At 47.2% G+C, this 23716-nt stretch overlaps 1 protein-coding gene across 1 annotated transcript in view; it reads left to right on the top strand.

The window, feature by feature from the left end:
- The window catches only part of COL15A1 (collagen type XV alpha 1 chain), a 153518-nt gene extending 133863 nt beyond the window's left edge, over positions 1–19655 (top strand). Inside the window, exons 30-41 of the mRNA XM_024734426.1 lie at positions 1679–1724; positions 3495–3575; positions 3995–4044; positions 4142–4243; positions 5147–5291; positions 9129–9193; positions 10467–10595; positions 10733–10792; positions 11528–11587; positions 15826–16011; positions 17442–17557; positions 18568–19655. Of these exons, the coding sequence (XP_024590194.1) occupies positions 1679–1724; positions 3495–3575; positions 3995–4044; positions 4142–4243; positions 5147–5291; positions 9129–9193; positions 10467–10595; positions 10733–10792; positions 11528–11587; positions 15826–16011; positions 17442–17557; positions 18568–18781 (1254 nt within the window). The 3' untranslated portion in view covers positions 18782–19655. The remainder of the gene's footprint in view (positions 1–1678; positions 1725–3494; positions 3576–3994; positions 4045–4141; positions 4244–5146; positions 5292–9128; positions 9194–10466; positions 10596–10732; positions 10793–11527; positions 11588–15825; positions 16012–17441; positions 17558–18567) is intronic.
- Positions 19656–23716: the final 4061 nt, after the last annotated feature.

Raw genomic sequence — 23716 nt, 5'->3', positions numbered from 1 at the left:
ATTCTTTGAAGTGGGTTCTTAATTGATGCCTGTTGGAGGTGGTGATGAGACTTGGGTCAGAGGCTTTAAAATGACGCAGTTTGGCTGAGTGTTTGCCCAGACATCTGTCCATGTCTAAACTTTGAGACACCCAAGTCTGCAGCCCATGGCCTGGGAACTCTGGCATGGAAGGCAGAGGATAGGACCCACTTGCGTAAGGTGACCAAGGGGCCTGCTGGCTCCCAGAACTACATGAGGACAACAGCTAACCAGGTCACGTTTACATCAGTGGCCTGAAAGGAATCCTAAAACGTCAGGGCTGGAGAGACCCTCCTGAGAGTTGGCTGCTTCCCAGCCATAGAGAAGGGGAGACCTCAGCCCAGAGAGGCAAGGTCCCACCGTGAGTTAGTGCCCGAAGCCCCTCCCAGCAAACATGATATCAGGCTTCAAATGAACCAGCCATGGGACAGTACTTGAAAAACTCAAGAGCGTTGTAAAAATGCTACTGCAATTACCGTGACCTGTGCTAGGACACTTTGCTGTGATCATGGCCTTTGGGGGTCATGACGTTCCTTAAAATAAGCCAAAGATGAACTCAGAGCATTTGGGGGTTTGATTTCATGTTGCCTGTCTGGACACCATGCAGGCTGGGGCGTGGATGTTTCTTGACCAGCTCTCAAAATGGACATTTGATAAAGCAACGCTTCCTCTCATATCCAGCATTTCACAAGCCCCTTCTCATTTCAGCCCCTTTCTAATACCTTAACATTTTACCCTTAACAATCCACCCCTGGAGTGGAGCAACTTTATCAGCATAGCTGTAAGATATCAGCTGGGCACTGCTGCCTTTATCGTTAACTTAGAAATATTCTTCCTGGAAAATTCCTGTCCCCTCCCCTCAGCTTCTCTTTGTGACCCCTGAGCATCTTGTGACCCTACACCCAAAAGCATGGGAGGATCTGGTGTGAGAGGGATCATTCTGATTCTGCATGTTAACTGGGAAAAAGGTGAAGGTGGACTATTAAAAGCAGGGTGGCAGGTGGCTCTGTGTTAACAGACAAAGAAAAAAAGAAAGAAATGCAGGAATCTGGGGATGAACTGTGAAGGAATATTATCTTGAATAGCTTGGACTCCAGACCCCTGGCACTTAATGGGAAGTCTAGAATAGCCCCCCAGTTTAATGATAACTCCCCTTTATTAGTTAGCACCACCATCAACTCCTCTTCAGTGTGTTCATCTTTGATTACACATGGCAGCAAAGCTAATGGCTGGCCCAGCATCATGGCTTGAGTACATCACTTGCACGAGTGCTTGACCTCTCACGTGAATCAGTCCTGATTGATCAGAAGGGAGGGCTAGAACACTCACAGTTGACCAGACCAAAATTGCCATGACTTTTTGTCTTAAAGCTTTGGGCTTTGCCTCTGCAGAGTTGTTCAGCCAGTAGGTCTCAGCCCAGCTCAGCTACGTGATGCCCTCCCTGCCCCCACCCCCCGACCCTGCCCCAGTTGAAGGCCTGGGATGCCTTGCATTGAGGGATGCCGGGAAACTCAGGGCCTTTGGGGGCTACAAGACCCAAGGAAGGCCTGACTCCATGACCTCACCCCTCGCCCCCAGGACAGGGGACTGTGGCTCCCTGTGCATGCAAACACCAGAACAGGGTTGCAGTGTATGACCTTGGCTTTCTCTCTCTCTCTAGGTTGGTACCACGTATCCTGGAAATTCAGAACTCATCACTTTTCATGGTACACACTCCTGTCTTTACCTTGTTTCTCTGGGACATTTCCTGACCCTCCTATCTCTGCAGAGGTGGTTTCCAATTGTCCAGTGCTGGGCATAGACTTGGCGGTCAGGAAGATCTGTCTGGGTGTCATGGGAAGGGTGGTAGCTGGACAAAGGCTGTGGGACTGGGCACCTCTGTTTGCTTGTGCCACCCGTCTGCCTATTCTGTGCATCTTGGCTGAGCCTCCTAGCTAGCAGGCTGCACTCCATTTTTCCATTCATGTGTTAGTTTGTTCATAACACATCCACTGATAGCTTCTCCTTGCCTGGTGCTATCCTATGCACTGGGCTGAGACTAATGGATCCCATGCTCTTCCTGTCACCCAGGCCCTTAGACTCTGCTGGGTGAAACTCTTTAAAAAGTCGTTACAATGCAATATGCCAAGAGCTAATGCAGGGGAGGCCATGGGAGCTCAGAAGGCCTTTGCTTCAGAGTGTTCCTGGACCAGCAGTGTCAGCACCTCCTGGAAGCTTGTTAGAAATGCAGAATCTCAGGCCTCATCGCAGACCTGCTAGACCAGGAGCTGCATTTTCACAAGCTCCCTCTGAGGTGTATACACAGTGCAGTGTGAGACGCACTGGCTCTTAGTGATTAGTAAACATCAGCATGTTCGTGGCCTGTAGGAGCTTATCTACCACGCATTAGAGGGGGGATAGGCCAGGAGACGAGAGCCTGCGGGCAAGCAGTGACTCTGGCTCCCTGTCCCCACACACGCTGTCACACCATGTGTGCCCCTTTTGATTGAGAAGTCTGAACGCTTGCAGTTTAATCCAGTACTGACCTCTGGCTCGGCTCTGTCACTCCTGGCCTGCTTGGGTGGTGGTGTCCCTGCTGGTGTCTGGCTTCATGGGTTTTTGGTCACTTTTGGTTACAAAGTCCAGGCTGTTCTCAAACTGCTTGTTCAGATCCAATTCAAGGCTCTCCCTTCCCCTGGTGCAAGGTGGACCTTGGGGAGGATGTGGGGTGGAGCTGGATTTGCTTTCTTGGGTCCCCAGTGTGTAGGCACACATTGGTCAGCTGATCTCTCTCGGGAACTGGGAACTCAAAGATCTAGTGTCCACCCACTCAGCTAGGTGGGGAAAGGGGACTGCTTCCCTTCCCAAACTCTGTACTCCCAGGAGGCTTTCTCTGAGCCCCCTCTCAGATAAAGAGTTGGGGGAGGAGAGAGGGCTGTAAGGCCGGTTCTACAGAAGCGGTGCTTCTCACAAGTCCTGTGGGGAGTGGCGTACCGCACTGTTGGCACTCTTCCAACTTTGCGAGTGGAATACTTAGCACCGTTAGTTGTCTTCTGCGGCACTCCCGGAGAGTCCTCCCCTCCCCTTACACCACCGTGCTGCCCAGGCTTAGGTGGGATGGGACCGGGAGCTTGACTTGTTGTTGAGTCTCAGGCCACGTGCATGAAGCCGTCCAGGGGAGTTAATTGTAGCCTCTGCTGGGCTCCCATGATGCACTGCTGGCACCTTGAGGATGGTACTTATTCCATCCTGCCTCGCGCTACCCTCACCGTGTCTGTCTCCTTGAGAGCTTTCCAAGGTCAGGAATTGTGTCTGCTGCATCTACCTCAGCCTCTCCATCCTATAGCAAAGGATTTTATATCCTCACTAGGCCTTTGTTGCTGAGTAGACTTAGCTCAAGAGGCTTAGTTTCAAAACTTGTCTCAAAAATGTTTTATATAGAATGAAGGTGATTTTCCACTCTTTTTTTTTTTTAATGTGTGTGTATTTGGTGGCAGGTGTTAAAGGAGAAAAAGGATCCTGGGGTCTTCCCGGCTCAAAAGGAGAAAAAGGCGACCAGGGGGCCCAGGGACCACCAGGTATCCCAACTCTTGTTCTGGATCTTGCCCTTGATTTTTGTTTCTGAGAAATCCAATTGAGCCAGTAAGTAAGGTTAATTATATTACCACCCTGTCCACAAGCTCCATGGAATTCCAGAGAGACCCAGTCATGGGCAACACGTGTGCAAGATAGAACTTTGTCAAGAGAGACTGGAAGTTCTGATCGTTCCAGCTTCGTCTGCAGAACGAGGCCTGGAGAGGACCAGGGACAAACCTAGGATGCCACAGGGTCACAGGATCTGAACTAGTGCTTGTTTCCAAGCCCAGTGCCCCCTCTGTCAGCTAAACCAATGTGGGGTCACTTCTACTAGGAACTCATCATGGTTGCCAACTTGGAGGCTTTGGTGTTTGAATTTCTGAGATTGATTGTGGATTTTTAAAAAGTGTTTCTTTTTCAGGCCCTGCTGTGGATCCAACTTACCTGAGACATTTTCTGAACAGCTTGAAGGTGAGCATTTCTCAACATCTGGCCTGTGTTTCCAAGTTCTCAGGCTTATGTCAGAGGCTGGTTCATCTGACTCTTACTGGATGTTCTCTGCTTCCAGGGGGAGAACAGAGACAAGGGGATCAAAGGAGAAAAAGGAGACTCTGACAGTGGCTTCTCTGTGTCAGGGCCCCTGGGCCTGCCGGGAAGTCCAGGCCTGGCGGTGAGTAGCGACCCCTCCACACCCCTTCCTCGGGGAGTCACGGCGCTCCCTGAAGCCCCCCAGTGTGACGAGGCAGCTGGGAGCAAGGGCCAGTCACAGCACCATAGGCTGCAGGCAGGCCTTGGGCGTTGGCCTCTCTCCCCCATACTTGCTAACAGGTGGGGAACCTGGCAGAGGCCACAGAGGAAAGGGAGCTAGCCAAGGCCACATGCACGCAGGTTGCTTCCAGGTAACCCACCACCGTGCCTTATTCACATCAGCGGTGGAAAACTCAGCACAAAGAGTTGTTAATGGTAAACACATCAGATAACAGAGGCAGAAGGGAAGGTGAGGGAGATGTTTTTAGGGGGCTATTTGATTCTTCTGAAATTTCATCAAAGAAGGAGCCCGTAGATCGGCTTGGTCTTCTTAGGATGAGAAGTTTCTCCAGATCACAAAAGAGAAGTTCAAATTATGCCTCCACTGAGATTATGATCAGATCATTGACCCTCAGGGACCAGGAGCAAATTCTGGACCTGGAACTCGCCATGAGCATAGACCGAGCAAAGCCAGGAGACCAGGGTTCTCCTTCCAGCTCGGCTGCTGATTTGCTTTGGGACCTCGGGCAAGCCCTGCCCCTCTCTAGGCCTCTGTTTCTCCATCTCTGAAATGCCGAGGCTGGACTAGATGAGCTCCAGGGGCCCTTCTGAGTCCAGGGCTCCCTAGGCTTCTCTGCTGTCATTCAACATAACGACTGGGCCACCGCTCTTTAGGTCTTCCACCTCCTGGCTTGTGCCAGGATTGAGGATGATGATAACAATAGAGGGTGTTTACTGACTTCTTATCAATGTCCTGACAAAAAGAACAGATGGGACCTCTAGTGACTAATGGTGCTTTCTCTCTTCGTTACTGTGCACTTGACAGGGCCAGAAAGGGGAGACCATCATCGGGCCCCAGGGACCCCCAGGTGCTCCTGGCCTGCCTGGGCCACCTGGCTTTGGGAGACCTGGTTCCCCTGGGCCACAGGGACCCCCGGGGCCACCAGGACCTCCGGCTATCCTAGGAGCAGGTCAGTACTGTGAGTGGTGCCCAGCGTCACCACACCTGGGTGGCATGTCAGAGCCACACTATCCGACAGAGGGCTGTTTCCTGGATGGAGCCTTCTTTCCTTTCGTTTTTCTTTTTAAATTGAGATATAATTTGCATGCCATAGAATTCACCCATTTAGAGCGCACAGTTTAAAGGTTTCTAATATATTCACAAGGTTGGGCAGCCATCACCTCTCTCTAATTCCAGAACATTATCATCACCTTACATAGGACCCCTGTACCAATTAGCAGTCTCTCCTCTTTTTCCTGATCTTCCCCTGATCTTGGAAACGATGAATCTACTTTCTGTCTCTATGGATTTGCCTATTCTGGACATTTCTTATCAATGGAATCACAAAATATGTGACCTTTTGTGACTGGCTTCTTTCCCTTAGCATAATGTTTTCAAAGTTCCCCCATGTTGTAGCATGTATCAGTACTTCATTCCTTCTTATGGCTGAATAATATTCCATTGTATGGATAGACCACATTTTGTTTATCTTTTCAGCAGCTGATGAACACTTGAGTTGTTCCCACTTTTTGGCTACTATGAATAGTGCTGTTGTGAACATTTGTGTACAACTTTTTGTGTGAACGTATGTTTTCGGTTCTCTTGAGTATAATGCCCAGGAGTGGAATCGCTGGGTCATATACATGGTTACTCTACTTTTGGAGGAACCACCAGACTGTTTTCCAAAGTGACTGCAACATGTTGCATTCCCACTAGCAGTGTACAAAAGGTTCCAATTTCTCCTCATTGTCAACAACATTTGTTATTATCATATCTTTTTTATTCTAGTCATCATTCATTCATGTGAAGTGATATCTCATTGTGGTTTTGGTTTGCATTTCCCTAAAGACTAATAATGATGAACATCTTTTCATGTGTGGGTGGAAGCTTCCTGGCTGCTTTGTCAATGCCTGGGCCTTAAGGGACTTGAGGACCAGCATTGATTCTACCCTTCTATGTAAAAATTTCACCCCTTGGTACCTCACTTCCTCAAATGAAAAATGGGTGAAATAGAAGAAAATCTCCATTTATCAAGTACTTACCAAGTGCCGGGCACTCTGCCGGTCACTCTACTACATTATCTTACTGGATTCTCAGAAAGCCTTTCAAGGAAAGTATTAGCATCCACATTTTACAGAGGAGGAAAGTGAGACCCAGAGATGTTTAGGAACCTTTCCAAGGTCACACAGCTAATAAGTGGCATGAATGGGATTAGGACCCAGATCAGAGTAGCTCCGAAGCCTGTGTTCTTTCCACTGTGCCATGGTGGAAAATAACAGCAGCAGCAATAATAGCATGAATGCATCATTTTTTGTTGTTTGGGTTGGCATGAGCCAGCTGTGGTTGAAGCACACCTGGGAGGAGACCTACAATGTCTGGGGCATCCGGGAGAACTTTACACAGGAGGTGACTTTGGGGCAAGTGACAGAAATGGAACTCAAACTAGCTCAAGTGCATAGGGAAACTTATTGGATGTGCAGGAGGGTGTGAACAATCAATCTGTAGCGGGGCAGGCATGCAGTGAGACTTCAGGTGCAGCCAGAACCAGAGATTCAGTCCCTGCGAGGATTCTCTGGCCATCTCTTGCTCAGCTGCTCTCTGACTGCAGCATCACGCTTCTTCGCCATAGACCATATCCTCTGCATGGCGAGAAATACCGACAACCTACAGCTTCCACCGTCATCTAGAAATCTTGACCTTGTTTCTCAGTTTTAGTTTGAAAAGCCCTGGGGTGGGGGTGTTCTGGGGAAGGACACTGACTGACCTGTCTTGGGCCAGATGCCCAACCTTGGACCAGTCATCTGTGGCCAGGAGGTGGGATCACATGAGACCATGACAGCTCCTTCTGGACCTCAATGGTCATAGAGGTGAAGGGGAAGATCTCAGGAGCAAGTGAGGATGCTGGTCCTGTAAAGAGAGAAGGTGCTGGGTGGATAAAACCATAGGTGCCTATACAACCTTGAGGGATACATAGGAATTGCAAGGAGTGGAGGGGCATTGCAGGGTGAGTACAAGATTCAGAGACTATGTTGTCCATAGTAGCCCTAAACTAGGGGGCCCTAGGACTCCTTGCTCTATTGAAAAGGATTACCCTTCATATAATATATAGCAATTCACAGTTTACAAAACACTCCCATATCCATTATCCCATTTTATCTTTTTTTTTAATTTTTAATTTGTTTTTAAAATTTACTTATTTTTGGCTGTGCTGGGTCTTTGTTGCTGTGCCTGGGCTTTCTCTATTTGTGGCGAGCGTGGGCTACTCTTCATTGTGGTGCACAGGCTTCTCATCTCAGTGGCTTCTCTTGTTGTGGAGCACAGGCTCTAGGTGCGCGGGCTCTTTTAGTAGTTGTGGCACGTGGACTCAGTAGTTGTGGCTCACGGGCTCTAGAGCGCAGGCTCAGTAGTTGTGGCGCATGGGCTTAGTTGCTCCGTGGCACATGGGATCCTCCCGGACCAGGGACTGAACCCGTGTCCCCTGCATTGGCAGGCGGATTCTTATCCACTGCGCCACCTGGGAAGCCCCTATCCCATTTAATCTTAACAGCAACCCCAGGAGGGAGATGAAATGCATAAGATTATAAAACTCATTTTATGGCTGAAGGCACCAAAGCTCAGAGAGGTTGAGTCTGACTCAAGGTCATAAATCCTAGGAAGAGGCATAGCTGGGGTCCAAATCCAAGTCCTCAGACTTTGTCTCCACTAGACATTCATCACCTGTGTATGAATTTTCAGGTTCTGTGTCAGACTACAGGCTTATTTGCAGTGACCTCAAAAATCTCATACAGTGATTTTACTGGGACTTGTACAAACATCCTTAACTCTACCAAGAGTTTTGCAGATTCTGGGGGGAATTAGAGATCAGAGAGGTAGAAGGAGAGCAGCGGAATTGCTACAATAACATTTCTTTATGTTTGCCTAAAGTAAGGACTCTTCATTTGGGAGCCATAAACTCCTAGAAAATTCAAAGATGTGCCTCAGGGAGCTATCTTCCCACTAACATTCTAAGTAGAAGTGTGTGTGTGTGTGTGTGTGTGTGTGTGTGCGCGCGCGCACTTGCAGATATGCATATGTGCATTTTTCTAGGGGAGAGGGCAATAGCCTTGATTTGATTTTTAAGGGCATTTTGACTCCTCAAAAGGTAAGAATCTCTGGTTGGATGCTATACAATTTGCAAAGCACATTCCTAGTTTGTGTTCTTCTCAGTTCTCAACACAGGCTTGTGAAGACATATCTGTTTACATTTCACCGATGAAGAAGCTGGGGTTCAGAGAGCTTGTTGTTTCCCCAAGATCACACAGCTGAGAACTGACAAATCAGGAACTTGAGTCTCCTGGCTGGACGGCCAGGGCCCCTGTCACTGGCCTACCCTGTCCCCCTGTAGCCCAGCACCTTCTCTTCTTCTTTCTGAGCCTGCTTCCTCTGTTCAGTAATTACCTGTTTGTCTCTTGGGAGAAATAAGTTGTATGAGTCAGAGCATTTTTGGATGCAAGTGACAGAAAATTCAACTCAGACTGACTTACACAAACAATTGAAACAACAGGAATTTATTCACTTATAAAACTGGAAAGTCTTAGGCATGCCTTCATCCAGGGCTACAGTCAAGAATCTCAGTTCTCCCCCAAACCAGTCAATGTGGCTGAGTCATATGCTGGGCACAGAGCTCCTAAGATTCGGCTACGAGGTGCAACACTTTGCAGCACTGTGAGTGGGGTGGTGAACGCTCCCCTCGGTGACCAGCTGAACGTCGGAGGCATTTTGCAGACAGTATGCTTTTTTGTAACTTCTCTTTTCTGCTTTGTCTTAGCTGTGGCCATTCCAGGCCCACCTGGCCCTCCAGGACAGCCAGGGCTTCCCGGATCCAGGAACCTGGTCAGTATTATCATCAGTGTGTCTTCATCCTTCTGCTTTGGATGGGTTTCCTTAGAACTTTGGCTGCAGTGTTTAGGGGCTGGCACACCTTCTCTGTTGGAGTTAGGCCTCCATGACAATAGAAATGGTATAATTTCACAAACAGCGTATTTATTATCTCTTTGGATGACTTATTAAGTAAAAAGATACAGACTACAAAATCATTTATGATTTAAGTTCCACCTTTCCAATCGTTAATTGACTAAACTGTAACAAGAGCCAATCATATTACATCAAAAAACACAGGCACAAGACCGTAAACAACATCACAGGAGGCCCTGTGCTGGTTACATTTCCCCTGGGTAATGCAGCCTTCTCCATTCTACCAGAGGATGTCTCTTGTACCTTGTTACCCTGCAGATCATTGGAGCAGGATATGGCACACAGAGGTTATTGTGATGCATAGAAAGAGGGACAAATACCTCATTAGGATGTCAGGAGTCCTAGGAATGCTCTTTGGTCTTTGATAGATTTTATTTGGAAATTTGGGCTGCCAGATGAAGAACTGTCCAACAGTAGATGGAATTTCGATATTGGGTACCTTTGGGGGATGCCTGAGTAGTCATTTTAATCACAAAGTCATCTTCAAAGCAAGGTGAAAATTAAGTTTTTATAATCTTTCTCAGTTGAAAAGGTTGATATTTCTTTGAGGCTTGATACTTCTCGATAGATTTTTCCAGCTTTTATGCCTGTGCCTGGATAGGCCGAGATGGCTGTCTGATCTTTGGCAATTTTCTAGACAGAGAAGTTACAGACCCCCATTTTCTGCTGTGTATTTAATACTGGAACTACCCAGCCAGGCAAAAAAGATTTAGGACGTGGGTAGAGTAACTCACTTGCATACATTTCTTACTCCAAATGAAAAGAAATTTGGAGCAGCATGAGCTAACAAAGCACATGTAACGATGTTGGTGCCATGGTGCAGCTCACACCAATGGAAGTGGCAAAACTTACCCATGATTTTGCCAGTACCAACATCCAACAGAGTCAACTCTGCTAACAGTTTTTAAATGTCTTTGAACTCTCAGGATACTATCTTCTTTGTCTTAATTTGTTTATTGTAATTGAGATTTGTGTTTCAGGTAATGCATGTTTTTGTTTTATTGGAAAGAAAGCCTTTCCACTGGCTGTGAGGCGATGGCTCATACTTGACTTTACAGAGAGGCCAGTTTTTCAAATTGTGCCATCGCTGTGATGATCACCGCAATGTTTGCAATTTAAAATTACCTGACAGGTTACAGCATTTAGCAACATGGCTGACATGTTGCAGAAAGCCCATTTGGTCATAGAAGGGACATTCATCTACCTGAAGGACAGCACCGAGTTTTTCATTCGTGTCAGAGATGGTTGGAAAAAATTACAGGTAATTCTTTAACAAACTGCCTCCAAGTACCCTGTAAAAATAACATTCTACTCCTGTAAATGCCATTTTTCTGATTTGAAAATAGGCGAACAATTTCTAGTTGATGTTTCATTTTCAACGTACTCTTTTCCTTAAAGCTGGGAGAACTGATCCCCATTCCGGATGACAGCCCACCCCCCCCTGCGCTTTCCAGCAATGTGAGTCGTTTCCCTGCCTTACCTCTAACTCCTTCACTCACCAGCACTTGCTGAATCCCCTCGGCATCCAGTATCAAGCTCTCCAGACTCTGGACAGCCAGCTCTGCATGGTTCACTATCTGGCAGAAGCCCCAAAATTACCAAGTGCCAACAGAACGTTCTCACAACAGCTGGAGGGGGAGCTGGACCCAGACGCTGGAGACCTGCCATTCCCATGTCGTAGCTGAATCCTCTTGGGCAAGGGAATTCCCTTCTCTTGGCCTCAGTTTATTGATCTGTGAAAACACGGTTGGCATAAGCAATGTAGAAGAGCCCTTTAATATTTGACACTGAGACTTCCTTGCCTGATAAGAACACCAGCAGCTTGCGTTGTCCACTATTTTAACCTTACAGCTACCCTTTGAGGCAGGTGATAGCATTCCCACTTCGCAGGTGAGGAAGCTGAGGCTCTCAAGAGGTGCCTTGCTCTATTAAGTGAATGAGTTGGTTGTAAAACATGGACTTCTTCCTTGATTCAGCACTCTTTCTAAAAGTCTTGAGAATATCCACTCCCTTTCCGAGGATAATTTTTCATTCATCTGTGAAACTCTTCACAGTTAAGAGTGGTCCAAAGACCATGACAAACTGTTTAAAGCAGCTTTTCAAGAAACATTGCACTTGTACCTTAATGTACGGTGAAGAACAGATTGAATGCATATTCAGGACTGTTTTTTTTTTTCCTTTTTTACCTGACAGTCTCATCACCTTCAGCTTCCACTGGCGTCTATTTCAAGTGTTAATTATGAAAGACCTGCAGTAAGTACAATTCATGCATTTACTGTACAGATGCCAAAAGTGTGTCTGTCATGTGCCAGGCCCCATGCTTGGCACACAGTTCCTGCCCTCAAGATGCGTATAGACTAGCCAGACAGGCAAATAAAAAATAGGTAATTCCAATACAGTGTGAGAAGTCGTTTGGGTGAGGCAAACACAGGGTACTGGGAGTGTTAGGAAGGTCAAAGAAGTCTGCCTTCTTTGGAGGAGGTGACCTTTAAATCACGACCTGAAGGACAGTTGAGAACAGGGGAGAGCCAGGTAAGGGGAGGGGAATGGGAGTTCCAGGCAGAGGGAGTATGGAACAGAGGCAGGCAAGGGCAAGTGCTGTACATTTCTCTAATTCCAAGTATTTCAGTCTTGCTGAAGGAGTAGAGTTCAAGGCAGGGAAAGGAAAAGTGTATAGTCTGCATAGGGCAAGGTCAGTCATCAAGGACCTGAAAGCCAAGCCAAGGGCTTTGGCCTTTTCCACTGGGCAGTGGGGGAACAAAGAAGGATTTTAAGGAAGACAAGGGTAAATAAGAGAAGGGCATCAGAGAAATTACCTTGCTTATAATGTACAAATGGATTAGAGGGCACAGGACCAGGGACCCAAAGACAGTTAAGTAGTTACTGTATTATCTGAACTAGGATCACAGCAGTGAACATGTAGAAAAGTGGGCAGATGGGAGAGAAATTAAGGAGGCAGGAGTGACAATTTGGTCATTGGTTGGGTATGGGGCAGTGAGGATGAGGGCGATCAGGAATGATGCCCAGGTTTCTGCTTGGGTAACTGAGTGGTGATAGATTTTTTTTTCCAGGGATCATTTTGTTGCTTAGATCTGAAACTCTCACTCTATTTCTTCACTAGCTTAAATGAAGATTTTATTCAGATAATTGCAGGAACCTCATGGAACTCAATTGCAGGAAGTACAACAGGGCCTGTGGACTCTTGTTCCTGCTATTAGTATCTCTACAGACCAGCCTCTGCAAAGGTCTTTCCTCCTGCTTCCCCTCCACCCTCACCCCAGCACACAGACATAGGTTACATCTGCAAAGCTTGCACACAGCCTTGGGTTGCCATGGCACTGATCCTGGCCTCAACTCTATGGGATCTTACGGCTGCAGAGCTCAATACCACCTCAGTCTTGGGAGAGGTAGTCTACATGGGTCAGTTGCCTACTCCCAGTCAAATCAAGAGTAGCCAAGGGACTTCCCTGGTGGTGCAGTGGTTAAGAATCTGCCTGTCAATGCAGGAGACACGGGTTCAAGCCCTGGTCCAGGAAGATCCCACATGCTGTGGAGCAACTAAGCCCATGCACCACAACTACTGAGCCTGCGTGCCACGACTACTGAGCCCGTGTGCTACAACTACTGAAGCCCATATGCCTAGAGCCCGTGCTCTGCAACAAGAGAAGCCACCACAATGAGAAGCCCGCACACCGCAACAAAGAGGAGGCCCCGCTCGCCACAACTAGAAAGAGCCCGTGCGTAGCAACAAAGACCCAACGCCGCCAAAAATAAATAAATTTATTAAAAAAAAAAAAAAGAGTAGCCAAGAGAGGAATGGAGATGCAGATGTGGATGTGTAGACACAAGGGGTGGAGGGGATGAATTGGGAGATTGGGATTGATGTATGTGCACTGCCATGTGTAAAATAGATGGCTGGTGGGAGCCTGCTGTGTAGTGAGGGGAGCTCGGCTCAGTGCTCTGTGGTGACCTAGGTAGGTGGGATGGGAGGCGGGTGGGAGTGGGGTCCAGGAGGGAGCAGATATGTGTATACATGGCTGGTTCACTTCGTTGTGCAGCAGAGGCTAGCACAGCATTGTGGAGCAGCTATATCCCAATTTTTTTTTAATGTAAAAACAAAAAAATAGAGCAGCCAAGAGAATGAAATTGAATGGCCTGAGGCCACTCTGTTTAGCAAGTATTGTGGGGACACTTTCAAAGAAGAAGGCATAGACTTGGTGGACACCAGAAACACATTTCCTTTAGTGCTGCCATCCACCGAGCAGGAACTGATGTAGGGCCTGGTGAGCCTGCAGTACCTGTAGGATATCTGAGTGGAGAGCAGCAGGAGGAAGCAGGATCAGAAGGTCTGCAACCCTTCAGTGGGTCTGGTCTGGAGATACAGACTTGGGAGTTTTCAGCAGAGCTATGGAAATTGTCTTGGGGATGGTAGGATTCCCAAAAGAGAACCTATGTGGTGAGAAGAGATCGGATTGCGAGGAGCAAAAACAAAAAGGAACTGATGGAAGACATACGAGAAGGAAACTGGGAAGCCATCGCCAGAGAGGAAGAAAGAATGCCAAACAAGATAGAAGCCAGCAGTGTCAAATGCTGCCAAGAGGCCCACTGAAAGAACTAAAAGGTGTTGTTCAAATTGAGAAACTAGAGAAAAGCATTTCTGTAGCATCGAGAGATGCCAACAAGATTCTAGTTGGTTGCAGAGTAGATGGGAGGTGAGGAAATAGAGAAGCAAGTATAGGTAACCCTTCAAAAAGCTTAGTTATGAGGGGAGACGTTAGGGCAGTAGCTACAAAATTTTTTTATAAATTCTAAGGCAATACATATTCGTTGTAGAAAATTTGGACAATGAATAAAAAGAATGGGGAAGGGGACTTTCCTGGTGGTGCAGTGGTTAAGAATACACTTGCCAATGCAGGGGACCCGGGTTGGATCCCTGGTCCAGGAAGATCCCACATGTCGCAGAGCAACTAAGCCCATGTGCTGCAACTACAGAGCCCATGTGCTGCAACTACGGAGCCCGTGTGCTGCAACTACTGAAGCCCACGCACCTAGAGCCCATGCTCCACAACAAGAGAAGCCACCACAAGGAGAAGCCCACGCACCGCAACGAAGAGCAGCCCCCGCTTGCTGCAACTAGAGAGAGCCAGTGCGCAGCAGTGAAGACCCAACACGGCCAGAAAAAAAAAAGAAGGGGAAAGAAAATAGTAAATCACTTATAATTTTACACAACTACAACCATCTTCAAAAAGCCATTTTAATGTTTGGTTGTGGAAATGTCACTGTCTTCATAAAAATGATATCTATTCATGATAGAAATGTTCCAGCGGTTAAAGGTATAGAAACATGAGAACATAAAAGCCCCCAATCTCATCATTCAGAAGCAGCCATCATTGCAGACATTTCTCTGTGCATCTCCTTAAAGAAGGAGAGGTGGAGGTGGTGGGGTTAGAGGTGTGGCAGGGAGACCTGCACTCACCACTGCCCCTTTCCTAGGTGTCCCCTGGTATCAGGGAAGCGCAGTCCATCAGGGCCTCTTGCGACTGCCCTTGGGTGTAGCCCCCAGGAACACAGCAGCAGAAAGGTGATGAGACCATAGGGCCTCTTCCCTTGGGTGCCACAGTCTTCAGACACATAAGAGGGAGGAAGATGTGTTTAAGATATTTAACAATATTTTCCTTTTCTGGCGACATGGGCCCGGGTCCTGCACCAGCTCTATGCTAATGAGATAAAAGTTATTCCTGACATGAGATTGAGGAAGGAGATGACTACCCCTTGAGTATTGAGTCTGGAGTATAATTCCGAGGGTACAACAGAAAGGGCTGGGAGAGAGGGCCGCAAAAGAAGGCTGGGTTTGGGGAGAGAAAGAGTGGGAGAAAGCAGATTATGGAATGGCTTTTATTTGGGCTCCTGACGAAGGTGGCAGGAGTGTGAGGCTAGAATTACTGTATGACCCCTAGTTTCCAAAAGGGTCTATCCCAGCAGTCTTAGTAATAAATGTCATGACCTTCTCCTTTCAATGCCTTTTCCCTCTGGTCCCTCATGATCAGCCCCAGGCCTACTCAGGAGGTGGAAGAAAGGGCAGGAGGCAGATAGCTTGATGTAGCTCTGAGATCTAGGACCAAAGCCAGCTTAAAAACCTCCTAGAAACTCAATGAGGGGCAGACCCACAGATGGCCTGCCTGCAGGCTGGATTGAGATCTCTGAAGTGCTTTATTTTGTTTTGTTTTCCTCATATATGGAAGAAATTTCTACTATTTAGAGCTGTTCAGATTGCTGACGCAGGCTGCTTTGGGAGACCTGAGCTCTCCTTCCCTGGAGATGGTCCAGCAGGGGCTAGAATTCCAATGTCAGGTAGAGGTTGAGTAAGGTGACCTCCAGCGTGCTTTCCATTGCAGCAAGTCTGGGATCTTATTAGGAACATGTGATGGTTATGGGGGTTGGAGTTTGCTTTAATTCTTCAACTGCACTGTCTTTTCTCTCACTTTTTTCAGCTACACTTGGTCGCTCTGAACACGCCATTTTCTGGGGACATTCGAGCTGATTTTCAGTGCTTCCAGCAGGCCAGGGCAGCAGGACTGTTGTCCACCTACGAAGCATTCTTATCCTCCCATCTGCAAGATCTCTCTACAGTTGTGAGGAAAGCAGAGAGATATAGCCTTCCAATAGTGAACCTTAAGGTAAGAATAAATATCGTTCCCATTGCTTCCTGGATGGACTGGTTTCCACGGGGACTAGAGGCAGTTGCCACTCCTGACATCATCAGAAGTATGTTGTTTCAAGGCCCTGATTAGCTGTGTGACTTTGGGTGGTTACTTTCCCTCTCTGGACCTCGGTTGCCTTATATTTACAATGGCCCTTCCTGTTTGGATGGTTTATGACCCTTGGAGCAGACAGGAGGGATAGTAATGACCTCTTTCATTTATATAGCTTTTGTGTTTGTTTACAATGCACTTCATATCCATTATCTTAATAGATACACCCGATAAAAATGGGAGTTATTCTTTTCTGTTTGTCAGTTGAGGAAACTGAGGCTCACAGGGAGAAAGCAGTTTACTCAAAGTCACTACAAACTGGAATTAGTTTCCTTGACCCCCTCTTGGTTCCACCTGAGGATGCCTTCTGTAGAGCACTGGCTGAGTGGCACCAGAGAACAACTGGTGAGCACTGGTCCCAAAGCAGAGCCACTCTGTCCTGCACCCTGGTTTGGTACCCTCAGATATTTCTCTGCCCTCATTCACTGGCAAGGCAGGGCCCCGCATCATCCCTCAGTTATACCATGGAAATAGCCTACTTCTTTAAGGCTACAAGGGGCAGCTCTGTTGCTGCTCACACACATCCTGGGTCCTGACCCCTAACCAGACCTCAAAGGTGCTTCGAGACCCTTTGGTCCCTGTGAACCCCAGTACTCCAGTTTGGAACCTTGAGGCTGGCAAGTCCATCCTGACCCCACACCCAGCACTTCCCATCCCATCTTCCAAGGTTCTGTTCCACCACATTCATCCACTTAGACTGTATTCTTGGAATACAAATAACCGAAGGAAAAGGAGTAAGAAGTTCATCTCCACATCATCCACTTGTAGGTTAGCACAAGGCTTGGCACAAATTCGAAGCTCAGTATATACGTTTAAAATAGCAATGATAGGGCTTCTCTGGTGGCGAAGTGGTTGAGAGTCCGCCTGCCGATGCAGGGGACGCGGGTTCGTGCCCCAGTCCGGGAAGATCCCACATGCCGCGGAGTGGCTGGGCCCGTGAGCCATGGGCACTGAGCCTGCGCGTCAGGAGCCTGTGCTCCGCAACGGGAGAGGCCACAACAGTGAGAGGCCCGCGTACTCCAAAAAAAAAAATAGCAATGATAAAAACCTAAAACACACTTTTGATAGGGAGGAGACTTTATACACATATAGTAAAAGAAATTACCTCAAGAAATGAGACCGTAAAGCCAAAAGGGTTCAAGGAAAGATTATAAAATCAAACCACAAGTATTTCCTGAGTTCTCACTCTGTCCAGGATCTGGGATTGGGGTTAGGGACTTCTGGGCCTTGAAGAATGGATAAATATTTTCAGGCTGTTTGTATAATGATTCTAACATGGCATTTCGTCTCCATAGGGCCAAGTACTTTTTGATAATTGGGACTCAATTTTTTCTGGCCATGGAGGTCAGTTCAATACACATGTTCCAATATATTCCTTTGATGGCCGAGACGTAATGACAGATCCTTCTTGGTAAGTAGAGATGGAAGCCCTTGAAGTATATCATATGATAGACAGTTTTAGGAGACAGTCTAACAATGGGATGCCCTTATCAGCTGCTCCTTTGGGGTGCTGCCAGTGTAAAGCCTCAATGAGGCAGCCAGGGGCCATGGAGAGAGCCTGGCCATGGAACCAGGAGACCTGGGTCCAGTAATTTAATATGGGACCTTGAGCAAGGCACTTCCACTCTTTGAGCTTCAGTTGCCTCACCTGTCAAATGGGCAGGATAATCATATCCATATGGATAAGACTGTTGTGAGAATTAAAAGGTAAGTGTGAGAACATCTAGCATACAGTAGGCACTTAATAAGTGGTAAGTAATGCTATTCATGGTGATTCTTTAACCCTATACTGTGAGTTGCACTCTAATTCTTTGAAAATTATGTATGCTTTTAAGAATAGAACAACTCAGTAAACTTTTCCTCAGTGTCTACTCTATGCCAGGCCTAATGCCAGGCCTGGAAGGCACAGTAATAAACCTACACAGCCCCTCTCCTTTCAAAGCTCATAGTCTGTGGGAAGATAGACACAGACTAGCTACAATTCTAGACGTAATATTGTCATTGGAAAATGGAGAAACAGATAAGATGGTAGGAGCACAGAGGAAAGAGTCATTATTCCTTGGTGGTGAGAATCAGGAAGCCTTCCTGTAAGAGGGGGCGTTTAATGGACTTGTGAAAGATGAGAAGGAATCACTGAAAATGAAAGCGAGGCCATTCCAGACTAAGGGGCCTCATGAGCAAAGGTTCAGATTCACGAAAGCAGAGAGTATGATTTCAGAGCAAGTACAAGCTGGATATGGTTGGAATGCAGTGTGTTCAGAAAGTTGGAAACAGTGAGAAAGACAGAGAGGTGATGTGCAGTCAGACCCTGGAGGGTTCAGGAGTTTGACTTGACTCACTAGACTTATGCCAATTTGCTCACCGAGATATGCCACAAAGAAGGGTCATTTCAAAAAGTAACACAACAAAATTCCTTTTCAGGCCCCAAAAGGTTGTTTGGCACGGCTCCAGCACCCACGGAGTCCGTCTCGTGGATCAGTACTGTGAAGCGTGGCGAACCGCCGACATGGCAGTCATGGGCTTGGCCTCCCCGCTGAGCACGGGGAAGATTCTGGACCAGAAAGCATACAGCTGTGCTAATAGGCTAATTGTTCTGTGTATCGAAAACAGTTTCATGACAGATGTGAGGAAGTAATGACCTTCCCATGATTCTTAAGAGTTTTCCAATTTTTTTTTATGTGAAGAGTCGACACTGAAATCTAAAATGTTTAAACGTTGTAAATATTAGTTTTTTATTACACATTCATCACAACAGCAACCAAAGAAAACATACCTCAATACACTCAAAACTGAAGACATAAAGGACTCAGATCAAAGATAAAATCTGATCCATCTATTGGTGCTAGATTCTGCAGGAAACCCATGCAGTGTAAACACATCCCAACACGGTTAACAGCAAGTTGAAAACAAAGGCCTTGGCACTCTGCCCACTGCATCCTTCAGAAAGTGATTTCCTTCTTTTAACCGTTGTTGAGTGTAAGATGTCCTTCATGTTTTCTTACAAAGTCAGTGTTTAGAAGTGTACCCCTTTCTAAGTTATGTGCAGACCAAATGTTTTGTTCTTTAATATACATCCATTGTTTGCAACTGCTATTCATACAGAGAAACAGAACTGCTCAAAATGATCCTATTTGTATTTTCTGATATTACCAGACTTTAATGTTTTTTTTCCTAAAATATTATTGCCATCTTGCTTTAGGAGTTTTATATTTTGACACAACATATTTTAGTATGGCATCTGTTTATATAAATGACTTGCTGGAAAAGTTTAAACTCCCAATGATCTGAAACTAGAGAAGAAACAGCACATAATTACTGCCTTTCCTGTGGTGGCCCTTTCCCCACACCCCACCCTGATTTTATAACTTCCATTTGGCAATGCTTGAATTATAACTGCGATTCAACAAACAGGTTCATGAGGATGAATTTTCTGAGACACGTATACCTTCATGCTGTACACTTTGATTCTTTTTTTTCCATGTAAGTGAACATAAAAACATCTTTTCCAGGTGCTTTCTTCTGTTTGACTTTTTTCCCCCAGTTCCTTTATTCTTCACCAGTGATGTGGAAGCGGCCCTGGGGTGAGTTTGCTAACCCTGTCACTGCCACTTGTGCTACCCCTCGGGAGATGATCAGAGAACAGGAAGATTTTCCCATCATGCTCCTCTGCTCCTGCCTGTTGTCTTCCACTCAGTGGGGGCAGAAGAGCCCCAGTGTGACAAACAGGATCAACTGTGTCTCAACACATGACTTTGGGCAAATCTGCCTTTTTCTCTCAAGGAGGTTGGGATAAAATAAGTAATATCAGCTCTCAGTTCCTAAATATCAGACTTAACATAAGTCCCATTTATCTTTCCTCATAACCCTGCAAGGTAAGTAGTTTTATCTCTACTTCACAAATGAAAAAAAAAAAAAAAAAAAAAAAAAAAAAAAAAAAAAAAAAAAAAAAAAAAAAAAAAAAAAAAAGTTGAGGCTCAGGAAGTCACTTGTTCCAGGTCACAAGGCTGCTGAATGGTGGGTCTGGTTTCAGGCCCAGGGTCCATCTCACTCCAGTGCCCAGGATCGTTTCAAGGAGCAACTGCACAAGGCTGCCTATTCGCTCCCTCCCAGCTCCCAGGCTGTGACTCTCTGGCTCTTGGCTTGATGCTGCAGGAGAAACAGAATCACCAGGCAAGTGGCATGCTGGGATATTTCCTCCCATTCAGCTGGGCTGGCCCAGAAACTCAGCGAAGTGAATCCACCCTAATAGTCCTTGAGGTAGGAAGGAAATGGAGGACCAAATAAAGGCAGACAGCCCAGAACCTCCACTTAGAGGCTTCCTAAATGGAAGAGCAGTGAAAATCTGAGTCATGGGATGAAGACAGTTATAGGTTGGAAAGCCCCAGAAGGGATTGTTGGGGACTCACTCACCTACCCAGTGGCTGGGGTGCCTAGCATGGACAGGAACTGAGGGGGGAGGGGGGCAGGAGGTGCTGAGGTCATGAAAAGAAGGTGCCTTCCGTTTTAGCCAGAGCCCGCAGCGGCCGTGGGCCACAGAAGGCACAGGGTGGTGTTGGGGTTTGGGGGAGCCAAAAAGAGGGGAGACCCCTTTTGCTGACCCCAGGAAGGCGGTTGACATTCATGCCCTGGCTTCTCAGTCCTCTTTGTGCACCGAAGGAGGGTATGACCAACCGGCCCTCCCAAGAGGCCTTGCATCAACCCCAGTCCTGGTTAGACTCTGAGAATGACAGTCAAAATCTTGGGCCTGGCATTCAAGGCCCTTCACTGAACATCAGTTTTCCTGTTATTTGCCAAAGGCCACTAGCCTGAGGGCCTCGTGAATACTTAAGTGAGCCACATGGGCCCGTCTACCAGGCTGCTGTCCGTGCCCTGCCCCGTCTTGGGAAAGCCTTAGCCACTCTAGGTCTAGCCTGGCCCTCTTGCCAACAGCCAATGCAGACTCTGCTTCCTCTGTGACATCCCCCCGTCCTCTGAACCTGCCTACCTTTTGTCATGCTTCCTCCTCTGAACACCTGGTGTATTTCACACCTAGATCTTGTCACACAAGTGAAATGCAATGATTGAAAGGTCTCCAGCCTTCACTTTATCCCTGAATGTCCTTCAAGGCTGGGGAGCAGGCTAGCGCTCTCAGGCATAATAGGGGAGGGAAGAGAGGCCACAGTAGTCTTTACAGTGCAAGAGGTCTTGGGATACTTGCTCTGAGCCCATATTGTGGACTCTCATCCAAGGTCCCCTGTCCAGAAGCAGAAAGACAGAAGTGGCTGTCCCATATCCACTCACATCAGGGGCCAGGTTCCATGGGGGAGGCAGACTCTGGAAGGCACGAAGGAGCCGAGAAGTTGGGAAGGAAGGGGAGTTGGGGGAGACACAGAATGAAGGGGGAAGTCCAGGGCAAGCTCTCTGCCAAAGTCAACGTGGCTGCCTGGTGGTGCCTCAGAAGAAGCGAGGGAACGAGGAGAATGGATCACAAGAGCCAGTCTCAAATTTCCTGCCCCCTCTGCATTTAGATGGCTTGGACCATGTTGCTTGAACCTGTAGGGAGTGCAAGTAGGAGACCGCATGGACCTCAGGGAGTGGCAGCAGTCCAGCTGAATAGCGATCAGTGAGGGAAACACAAGGCAAATTCATAAGCCAAAAAACAACCACCAACAAAAAGGAATGTATTAGCTCATGAAACCAGGAAGAAGGACAGGGAATCCAAGAGATTCAAGCAACATCGTCACTTAGTCTGTTTCTCTTTTTCTGTGTGTGTGTGTCTGTCTGTCTTGCTTCTGCTTTTCTCTGTATGTGTCTTCTTTCCCTTCGGCGAGAACAAGATTCCTTCGTGTGCCAGGGGTCGTTCATAGCTCCAGGCTTACGTTACTCCAGACCCCAGAGGGTGGCCTCAGAGGAAAGAGAAGACTCCCTCTCCCCTCTGGGATTATATTAATTCCTGAAAAGGATTCTGGTTGGTCCCACTAGTGTTGTGTGTCTATGACTATGGGTGGCAGCTCCATCCAAGATGAGTTTTGCAAAAGAAATAATTCCTCCACCCATAATGTGAGGAGGTTTGCAATGCCCAGAAAATAGGGCTCAAGAGGTTGAGAAAAAGACCAAAGAGAGAGAAAGAGATTCCAGCACCCAGCAGCAGGGAAGGGCTGAGTGTAGGGGATGTGATGGTAGATGCTGGCCCTGAATTCTAGGATAAGGTATGTGGACTTCATCCTGCTGCTGGTGGAGCAGGTTGGGAAGATTTTAAGAAGCTGAGATATGGGATGGGGATCAGTTCTGTGATCAAGAGAAAGATCAAGCAGGTCTTTTGTTTATTCATTCATCCATTCAGAGATACTTCTTCAATAATGCTTTTGTAGCCAGCACCATGTTTGAATTTGGAGAAATGGTGCTCCCACTTTTCAAATCCACCAAGCCTATTCTCCTGCCACGGATTGTTTCAAATCCCATGTGTACCTCCTCTTCCTCCAACTCCTCAAAGACCTTACCAGTTGGGGCAAGTGTATGTGTGCAATCCCTGCCTAACCCAGCGCTGGGGGAGTACCTCTCTGGTTATTCCTTGAGCTCCTGAGTCACCAAGATACCGCTGAGCATCCTCAAAGTTCTTTGATCACCACTGGCTGATCTCCCCTTTGTCTTCCATCTTGTACTCCAACTTACAGGGCAGTCGACTGTAGACAGGCCTTTGTCTGGGTTTGAATTTGGACTCTTCCACCCACTAGCCGTGTAGTCATCTGCAAGTTACTGAAAATCATACCCTACACTCAACGCTTCCCTGCAGCTCAGTTTCTTCATCTGTAAAATAGAGGTAGTAAAGGAAACTACTCTCCACTGAGTTAAGTTGTTAGAAGCTCTGGGAGTGGGGTTGTGACCCTGAGTAAGTACTCACTGTCCTTGGCCTGCCCTAGATGTCGCTCAAGATGAGCTGGGGGCCCCTTCTCTAGACTTGCTGGATGGCGTCCTCCAGTCTGCCTGGCTTCTCTGTCTGCCTTCAAGCCCAGAGCTCTGGCTCAACCTGTACACACTAGTGCAGCTGTACCTGTTGGTGAATATCCACTGTCCCAAGCCCCTGGGTGTCCTGGCTCCCCTGCCCCTCTGCTCAACCTCCGCATAACCCTACAACTAAAATGTTATCATCTGGCCCAGTACGGGCTCCATGATTCCGCTCTGGCACTGGGGCTATATTCCTTCTGATTGACAGGATCATGTGCCACAATGACAGTGAAATAATCTGATTATTCCCCTGCCTAAGCCTGCCCAGCACCCTGAGTTCCAAGCAGGACCCAGAATGCCCTGTTATCTGATATGTTCATAGGAGATTGCCGGCCCCACCTCTTCCTCCAGACTTTCTCCTTCGCCTCTGATCCTTCTCTCGGGGAATGGTGCCACCAGCCAACCAGTAGCCTAGGAGTCATTTACTTACTCATTCAACAATTATTTTCTGAGTCCTTTCTTAGCAATAACAGCAACAGTAATAATGAGATGTAAAGTAGGTGCGAGGAAGTTCAGCAAAGTCTGGATATTTCCATAGTAGTTACTTCTGTTCTTCCAAATGTCAAAGTGGTTTTTTTTGTTTGTT

The sequence above is a fragment of the Neophocaena asiaeorientalis genome, unplaced genomic scaffold, assembly GCF_003031525.2.
Source record: "Neophocaena asiaeorientalis asiaeorientalis breed wild unplaced genomic scaffold, Neophocaena_asiaeorientalis_V1.1 scaffold192, whole genome shotgun sequence".
In the NCBI taxonomy this organism is placed as follows: Eukaryota; Metazoa; Chordata; class Mammalia; order Artiodactyla; family Phocoenidae; genus Neophocaena; species Neophocaena asiaeorientalis.
Note: the sequence above shows the minus strand (reverse complement) of the source record. Positions and strands in the feature narration are given on the sequence as shown.